Raw genomic sequence first — 9,262 nt, 5'->3', positions numbered from 1 at the left:
CCACTCCCCCCAGTCTTTTTCCTATTGTTGTGTTTTGTGCTTCAAATTGTTGGTTCCAAGGTCAAAGGAACGGTCCTGAGTTAGGTACTTCTGCTTTAAGATCTTTTAAAAGTTGCTCATTTGATTCTCTTCCCTCTGGCCCATTTGGCATTCATCTGAATGAGGGCTCCTGGCTATGCAGATAGGCAGTGGAGCTGTGAAAATGGAACGCTAGGCCCCCAAATCAACCCGGGGACATTTGTGCTCTTTGCAGGTTCAACCACCTAGGAGGGCTCCCTGTGGTCATACCAACGCCGGCTGCTCTCAGTGGGCCTGAAAACTATCAACCGTCCAAGTCGCAGGCAGTCAGCAATCTCAAGAGACTGATGGACCGTGGTCAGAAGCTCTAACGCTGTTTCCATTCATTTTGTAACAGCAAATCAATCCACTTTCCCAGCATCCTGCAACTTTATCGAACTCGGCATCCTATGGCAGGATAATATGGCCCCGAACTCTCCTTAATTATGTATTTGGCTATCTGCAATCAGAACTCGGCGTTGCAGTCCCGACATCACAGAATGGGGGTCTTCTCAGAAGGCCGCAGCAGCAGCAGCAGCAGCAGCTTTCCCGCCCTACAGAGCGCTCACTACAAGCCGGCTCTGGGCTAGGCGCGCCACCCGTGCAAGTCCCCGGGGAGCGGCGGTGCACCCCTCCCCGTCCCGCCGGCTCGCAGCCATTGGAGGGTGGGCGCTCGCTAGGCCGGGTGCCGACACGCCCTCTCCGCGCTGCGACGGGCGGCAGGCGGAGGAGAGGGTGCCCGGTGAGTACTGGAGGGAGAGGCTCCGGCCCAAAGCCGCCCGCCCGCCAGCAGACCAGCAAGCTCCCTTTGCGGCGGGCGCCCCACGCGCCTCTCGTGCGCGCGCTCTCAGCCCCGCCCGCGTGAGTAGGACTCTCGGCCGCCAGAGCGCGCCCTACCCGCGCCCCCGCGGCGGACGCACGGCCGCGAGCGCGCGTGCGCCCCTCCGAACGTCCCCGGGAGCCCAGCCAGAGCGAGCGACGGGGCCGGGCGCGCAGGAGTGAAAAGGAGGCGGCGGCCGCGGCTGTGAGCAACAGATCCGGACGCCACGGGCAGACTCGCTCTGCTGTTGGGCGATTTTTTTTTAATTGCAGAAACATTTATTAAATTGGAAAATCTTGCATTTTTCAATGGAGCTGGCCCCGAGTCAGCGGGCGATTTTCTCTGCAGCAAGATGGGCTTTGCCGTTTCCGTAGTGGGCACCAGTGGTGGCCTGATTGTCAGTCTTCTCCCGGCATTTTTAAGGCCAGGAGCCGAGCGCTGCTTGTAGGCGAATACCCTACAGAGCAGTTTGGCTTTTTAAATTACTGTTATTATTTTGGACAGAGAACAGTCGGTCTGGTGCACCCCATCCTCGCTGCAGAAAAGGCTGCAAGTCTGAGGTGGGTCTCAAGGAGGGTGAAATTCCTCCCGGGGTGAGCGAGACCCGGCCCCGCGCGCAGTCCAGCGGCCCCGCGTGTGTGCCCTCGCCCTGCCGGCGCCGGGAAAATGGAGGCTGTGATTGAGAAGGAATGCAGCGCGCTCGGAGGCCTCTTCCAGACCATCATCAGCGACATGAAGGTAGGACGCCGGGGGTGCGGTTGCGGCGCCGGCTGCCGCGCGCTGACCTCGCCGCCGCGCTTCGCCTCCACCCCGGGCCGGCCTCCCGGCCCTGCCCTGCGCCGTGGCCACCGGCCACCTGCGGGAGCTCCCCGGCCCGAGTGTCACCTGCTCACCCGGGGCGCTGCTCTGGTCTCTGCTGGGTCACTGGGCGGGCGGCTTCTCTGGGGGGTGTCGGCTGCCCCACTCCATCTCCCCGCTCATTGTCCCAGGGGGCGGCACCAGCTCTTTTCCCCGGGGGCTCAGGGCACCGGCTCCAAGTTTTCCATTGTCTGTCCCTGAACTGAGTGTCTGGGTCCCGCGGGGGCTGGATGCCCGGGCGGACACCTGATTCCCCCGGGCACGGGGTGGGGGCGCTTGGCGCGGTGGTGGGGAGGGAGGGGAGCCCTGCCCGGCTGCAGGAAGGAGTCCTCCAGCCTGGGAGACTGAGGGAAAGCCAGTCCCTCCTTGGCCGTCAGGTCTACTTGGAGTGGGGGATCTGAGCAAATTAGTTATTAATTGGGCCGTTTGGAAGCTGGCGAAGGTGTGTGCGTGCTCTCCCTCCGCCCTCCTGCGGGGCGCGGGGCCGGAGTTCCCCCGGTAGCCTTGCAGGGGCCCCGCCTTCCCCCAGCTGAGACTCTAGGCAAGATTGGGGTCCCCGAAACAGCTGTATCCCGCCCTCCCAGACCCAAACGGACACACACTCTAGGTTTTCTCTTGGAAGGGTTGTGAAGATGGTTATGTGTGTGCGCGCGTGCATGTGTGTGTGCGCGCGCGCGTGTGGGGGCGGGGAACAACACCCTGGCTTTTTTCCTGCAAAGGGTGGGACTGGGGATAACCTGATCCTCGGATGTGGATTTTCTGGTGCATAGAGGTAGACTAGGGCCCCGTGTTATTTATCCAGAGGAAATATAACCAGCTGCGCGAGCTGGCTGGAGGTGGGAATTGGGGGCGGTGGAGAAAATTATTTTTTTAATGTGTATTTAGGGAGCTTCTCTTTGGCTCTGGCCCAGCCCCAGTTTGCCTCAACAGATCCAGATCCGGGGAGGTGGTGTTTAATTAAAAGCTCGCTTCCAAAACGAGTGGGCAGGTTTGGAAAGCTGTGCAGCCAGTGGGTGTGGACAGCCCCTCTTCAGCCGCTGCCTGGGCGCCTGGAGGAGCTTTTGTCTGATGAAGTGTAAGGTTTAGAGAGGCTTCGTGCCTCGGAGATGGACTTTGGGGAGGAATGTTCAGCTGTCATGGCCTGCTTCCACCTTTCAAAACCAACTGCCACCTCACCCAGGGTGAACTTTACCAAGGTCCCTCTGTCCTGGTTTTGTCCATTTTGAAATCCTTCTACAGATCTCGTGCCTTTTGTCAGAAATTGTCCTTAGTGTAGCATAATCTGCAGCCAGACTCTGCTTGCCCAGGAATGCTTATAATCCAGACACTTGGAATTAGATGGATTATTCCCTGTTCAGACAGCCCCTTTTCTTCTGTTGCCCCCGGTGCACACTGAATTAATGAAGTAGTCTTTTGAGACAGAGATGGAGCCTCCCTCCTTGGGCTCTGGCATTCATTTTAAACTTGAATTCTACACATCCTAGAGTCAAACAGATTTGGTTTGAGGCACTCATGGTGTATTCTGATCTCGTGGGGAGGAATTTGAAATAGGTTGGTAAAGCCCTTATGTTTTTTTGAGGAGACAATGGGTATTTCCCACCCCTCAGTTGTTAAACAGAACCCAGTGATCTGACCGATCTGTCCACTGCAGTCCTGGAGTGGTCACACCTGGAGCTTTTTCTCTCTTTGTTCTTTAATCCAGAATCCAGGCTTGGTTCTTCCCATTCACTGGTTTTAATCGAAAGCCTTTCAGAAGGTGACCTGCCCAAAGGGTGGGCTGTTCTGCTTTCCACTTGCCATCCTGTGGCTGCATGGAAGTATGCCCTGGCTGGGGATTCACGGGTGCCAAGGTGGTGGTTTTTCCCCTGCATGGTTCCAGTTGAAAATAAAGACATCTTCTTTAATGCCCAGTCACGGCAGAATCTAGAGTTTCTGTATCCTGACTTCTTTCCCTTTGAGTTTAGTAAGTTTGTTTAATATCGTATGGGAAATCATTTATTTTAAAGTTTTGTTTTGTTTTGTTTTTGGCAGTAAAATTCTAAAAGCAAGGTGGAGTGGGAGACTAAATCATGCCTTGGGTTCTGTAGAATTTTAGACTTTTGGAGACTCGAGAGAGGAGAAAGAGAGAGGGAGTGTCTGATTTTCAAGATTGTTTATGCATAAGAAAATTCCTGAATTTTTCTGGGACTTTTCTTCTTAAAAGACTTCACCATGGATTAGATGACAGTGACGTTTTAAATGGAAATTAAAAATTATTAAATTTGAACAAATGGGATAAGCAGTGTAGTGTGCAGGTGCATGAGGTCACCAGTAACAAAAGTCAGTTTTTAATATCTGAAATCAGCTGACTTTCTAATGACCTGCTTATCCTCTTTTTCTCTTTAAACTCCCATAATGGGCTTATAATGCCTTTGGTCTCCTTTCTGTTTGGTCTGAAGGAAAAGCATAAATGTCGGAAACCCATTTGGAATGCCATCTTGATAAAAAAATTTTTAGGTTATTTTCTCAGAAGTGATGTTGGACTGGGTGAGGAAAGGATGAGGATTAGTAGCATTTGATTCTTCAAAATGTACAGCAGCACAGGAAGGGAGTCAATTTCCTCTTTGGAGAAAAAAAAAGAAAACAATAAAAAAAGGGAATATTTCAAGGCTGGCACCATCCATCTTCTGAAACCAAAGAACCACAAGACGTGGAAAAGCCAGAGAGAGGGGATTCTTTGTGCTTTCTGCTAATGATGCTTCATCTAAGTCCTCGGCTGGCTGTCAGGGCCTGTGTTTTATCCTTTTCAGGAGGTGAGGTGCGGAAGAAATCCTGACTTTTTCTCCACTGGGGAACAGCACCATGTAAAGCAAACAGCAGCTAGTAAATAACATATCGATTCCTTGACGAGAGGAAGCCTGGTGGTTTGTTTCTCGTTTATTCTACCCTGCTGTGGTGCTGGTCACTAATGAACGGTGTTGTTGTGCAAAATCGCCTACTGGCTGCCTTTCCTCCCATGCACACAAATTAGTAAATCACTGATCAAATTGGCTGGTGTGAATTGGTTCCAGAGGAAAGGGGAGAGAAGATATTCATGTGGCTGGAGGGAAGGGTCCGTAGCTCGTTTGTCTGGGGAGAGTAGTCTGGAAGTGACTGTTGACTGCCTTCTGATGTGTAGACAGTGTTGACTGCATCAAGGAAATTTTGGAATCTTTTTGGAGATTCCTGGGAAGGGAGGGCTCCATGTCTCAAACAGCAGCTTTGTGCCTTTGCTTTTGAGTCATTGAACCAACATCGATTTTAGTGATATCTGGGGAGTTCTTAAGATCAGGAGACTTTGCTGGCCAATATTGAGGACAGCTCACCCTGTGGATGTCTTTCTTCTTTTAATAATTAACTTGGTTTTTAAAAAAAACTAAGTTGGATGTCTAAAATCCAATACTTTCTTCACCCTTGTTGCTCAAGAATCAGCATGTTGAGAGCTGAACCGGGCCTGCTGTGGGAGAACTTTGTACTAGGTTAGGAGTACATAACGTGACTGGGGCAAAAGAAAAACCCTAACTGCACCTGATTCCTCCACCCAATGTGTCACTTCAGACAGGGGTGTCCTGTTACCAGCACCTGTGCTGAGCAGAACAGAGGCCTTGTTCATTTCCTCCCACCGCCCCCGACCTGTGTTTACCATCACTATCCTCGCTTCTAAGTTCTGCCTAAAATTAGAACTGCTAAAGGGACTTCTTGAATTCCACAGAAATCTTTTTGTGATTCGAAGCCACATGGTGATATTTTCCCTCTCTTATCATAAGATGGTGAATGTGGGTAGTGGGTCCAGCACTGGACAGTGATTTCAGGTTCACTTCTTGCTGTTTATGGAGGGTGATTATGTGGAAGGCCTTTTGCGAGGCTCTGCCCTTGGAGAGCTGTGGGCTGTAAACAGATAACCTCAATCCAATATGGTGGCAGTGAAGGAAGGACTTGTGGTTAAAAGCCTAGAGAAGAGCATCAGCCTCTGCAGGAGTTCCCTTGGAGGCTTCAAATAAGAGTTTTTTCCAGGAAGATACTGAAAACCCAGCCAAGGCCTTAGCCAGGTGCTCTGAGGGAGGTGGGTTGCTTTCTGTAAACGGTGACAGCCATACAAAGGCAGGATAGGCAGAGCACTTGTAAAAGACAGATGGGCCCCATGTTGCCTTTTCTCTTAGCAAGTGGTTGTATTTGGCCAGGGTTTTACAGCTTCCTCATTTTGGGCTCATGGGAGAAGAAGGTGAAGTAAAGATGTCATAAACTCGACAGCAGGAACTGCCTGGGATAGGTGCCCAGAGATTTAGGACCTCTTCTATGTAGAGTCATCTTTTTGGTTTTTTGGGTGCCAATCATGTTGTTTGGAAATCGTTTCTGGTCTGGTTTGAGTGTTTCTTTGTGAAAACCCCTTCCTATTTAGTTTCTGTGAAACCCCTTTACTATTTAGTCAAAATTTTTAGAACTTCTGGCGTGATGCTGTGAACTTTTATTTTCTGAAATTCCACTTCTGAAATTCTGAAGTCTGTCATGCTCCAAATGAAGAGAGGTCGTTCCTAGGTCCTGGTTTGCATAGAAGGGAAGCTGAGTTTGGATTCTGCCTGTTCAGCCATCACTCACTTCTTACTAGAGTAGCATGTACTCATTCCATAGTACTTACTGAGCATCAGTGGTGTTGCAGGCACCAGACATGGCATAATGATTTCAGCAAGTAAAAACATAGGAAAACTCACTACATTTGCATTTCAGATATAGTAAAAAATTATTCACCGTTGAAGTATGTTTCACGTGTGCTGTGTGTTCTCAGTTGCGGTCCTCTTGCCCTTTGAACTCTGCTTTTGCACCGCGGCCACATGGAAACGGAAAGAAGCTAAAATGATGTCTGTCAATTTGGCTAGCTCATTTGAGGCTGTTAAAGTGCTTGGAGGGTGAAAAGGTTGAAACTATTGATTCATTAGATGCTTTATCTCCTATTTTCATCTCAGCTTTTTCCATCTTCGCAGGCATGGGTGGTGATAGCTGGCAAGATTCCTTCTGTAATGAGACCATTTAGATGTTTGAATTGGGTATGGACAAATGAGGTCATTTTGATTTCCCCATGACTTCTTGGAACTACCTTCAGGACATTTTCCCCAAAAACCCACACCTCTGCAAAAACAAAGAAATACCTCACCCTAAACCAAATAAAAGCTGAAGCACAGATTTAGCTGCCCAAGACATCAGACAGGAATTTTGTGGGGCTGTTTAAAGGGAACTGACTGATGCCATGAGCAGTTTAATTCAGATTTGGAGATTGTGCTGTTGATATGGCCTTTATTAAGTAGCAAAGCAGAGAGGCAAAGGAAGTTGAGGAGGAAATTAATTGAGCATTAAGGAAGCCCATTGCCATGATTGCTGAGGTTCTCCCTTGAATTAGCAGTAGACTGCAGGTTTCTTCTGAGTATGAGCTACCAAGGCAAATCAGCAACAACCAAACACTTAAAAGTAGCAATTTCCAGCACAGAATCCACTCCAGAGCAGCCCCCGTCTCGGCGCATGGGAGTCCTAGGCTTGTGGTTCTCTCATCTCACCTGCTTCCCGATTTGGTTGGAGGTGACACTGTTTTTACCCACTGAGCAAATGTGAGAGTTTGGGTGAAGATTCTCTGGGGGCTGGGCATGGTGTCTCATCTGTAATCCCAGCACTTTGGGATCCTGAGGTGGGAGGATTGCTTGGGGCCAGGAGTTGGAGACCAGCCTGGGGAACATAGTGAGACCCTGTCTCTACAAAAAATGAAAATAAAATGAAAAAATAAAAGATGCTGTGGGGTGCCACTGGGCACATAGTAGATGCTCAGTATTCACTGCATGTGGTGAGCAGGGGCAGGAAGGGACTTGGTGGAAACCTACCATGTGCTGTGCATTGTGCTAAGAGCTTGGTGTGCATGATTTCATGTCATTCTCACCCACCTCACTTAACAGATGGGAAAAGTGAGGTTTGAAGGGATTCAGTAACTTGTCTAAGGCCATGGGGAGGTGGAACTGGTAGTCAGACCTTAACCTGTTTGACCCTAACACTGGAGTTCTTTAGAACATGCCTAAGGCAGGGAGGGGGTTGTGGATTTAGTCCTAGAAGAAGCACTTTACTTGCCTGAGTCCTACGGGAGGCTCCAGGAAGGAATCAGGGTCTCATCTCTGTGCCTCTAGCCAGGTGTGATAGTGCATGCCTATAGTCCCAGCTACTCAGGAGGCTGAGGCAGGAGAATTACTTGAACCCAGGAGGTAGAGGGTGCAGTGAGCCAAGATCACACCACTGCACCCCAGCCTGGGCAACAGAGTTTGAGGCAACTCTGTCTCAAAAAAAAAGAATATTAATCTTACCCAAATCTGAATATAAAAGGACCTTCGGATAGTATTGAAGGTGTGAGCCTGCACTGCGATGCCTCCAGGTCTGTTATGGGGTGGGCAACTCCAATTCGACTGTCACCTTTGTGGAAATCGTTTCATTGATGATATGTCAACACACTGTGGCTTCCTTCCCTCTCCCACTTACCAGCTTTTCCATTAGACAACTTGGCATCCCCATTTCTCATAGTTCTCCCTCGGTGAGCAGAGGGCAGAGAAGCCTTTGGCCCAGGCTTAGGCATGTCACCCTTGATGCCTGGACTTGTCCCCTCATGAGGCCCATGGAGTGTTCTAGTGACCACAGGTCTGGGAAGTCCCTAGGTCCCTGAGGCTGGGTGACTCTGAAAGCCTGGCAACCCCTTCCCACTCCCATAATCATACGAATTAACTAAGTTCACCCAAAGTTCAAATGACTCCTGAAAGAGAACTCCTTGACCTTGAACTTGTTTTGCGTCCAGCCCTGGACCTCTCTTGTTAAAGAGCGTTCTGTGTTTAATCATATCCCGGTGGCCCTTCTGTTCGGGTCAAGTCAGTAGAGCCACTGCAAGTGTGTATTTGGAGAAGTGGATGGGCTCACCGACAAAACTCCTTCCTATGCTGACTCCTGGCGTATCTGGCCTTGGTCATGGTTCTAAGTGGTTTTTCTTTTTCTGTCTAGTATAAGTGGGTGAAAAAAAAAATCATTTGAGTTGAGTGCCTTTTGAACTGTGTGTCTTTTTATTTTCTTGCTTTCTCTCAAAGCAATAGAAAGTTTCAGCTCGCTCAGCACCAGCCGCTTACTGGGCATGGAGGTAGGCGGCAGGTTGTGCCTGGGTCGTCTCTGCTGCCTACCAGGTGACAGGGGCTCCAAGGGCCAGGGAAGTGGGTCTCTCCAGAAGAGGAGGTTCTAGGCAGGCATACCTCCTTCAGCGGCATGGGCGTGGTTACAGAGCCGGGCTCACTGGGTTCCCTGGGAGCTTGGAGATGCTGCTACCTGGACCAGGTCTCTGATTAGTGCTCTGGGGTGTGTTCACGGCATTAGGATTTTGAAAAGCACCCCAGGTAGTTCTAGTGATGGCCAAGGTTGAGAATCACCGAGCTGTAAGTTTTCCCTCAAAGCCTTTTTCTGGTTGGGCATGGAGCATCACGCCTATAATCCCATCACTCTGGG

The 9,262-nt window shown here is 50.2% G+C and overlaps 1 protein-coding gene across 3 annotated transcripts in view; it reads left to right on the top strand.

Annotated features, from left to right (window-relative positions):
- The first annotated feature begins 1,025 nt into the window (after nucleotides 1-1,025).
- The window catches only part of MTSS1 (MTSS I-BAR domain containing 1), a 185,743-nt gene continuing 177,506 nt past the window's right edge, over nucleotides 1,026-9,262 (top strand). For 2 of the 3 annotated variants that reach the window (XM_064384573.1, XM_021673613.2), the window contains exon 1: nucleotides 1,026-1,615. In XM_064384573.1, coding sequence (XP_064240643.1) covers nucleotides 1,544-1,615 — 72 coding nt within the window. In that variant the 5' untranslated portion in view covers nucleotides 1,026-1,543. The remainder of the gene's footprint in view (nucleotides 1,616-9,262) is intronic. The other variant, XM_021673615.2, reaches the window with a different exon arrangement.

This window comes from Aotus nancymaae, unplaced genomic scaffold (assembly GCF_030222135.1).
Source record: "Aotus nancymaae isolate 86718 unplaced genomic scaffold, 86718_ANA_hifiasm-v0.15.2.pri h1tg000036l, whole genome shotgun sequence".
Taxonomy (NCBI): domain Eukaryota; kingdom Metazoa; phylum Chordata; class Mammalia; order Primates; family Aotidae; genus Aotus; species Aotus nancymaae.
Note: the sequence above shows the minus strand (reverse complement) of the source record. Positions and strands in the feature narration are given on the sequence as shown.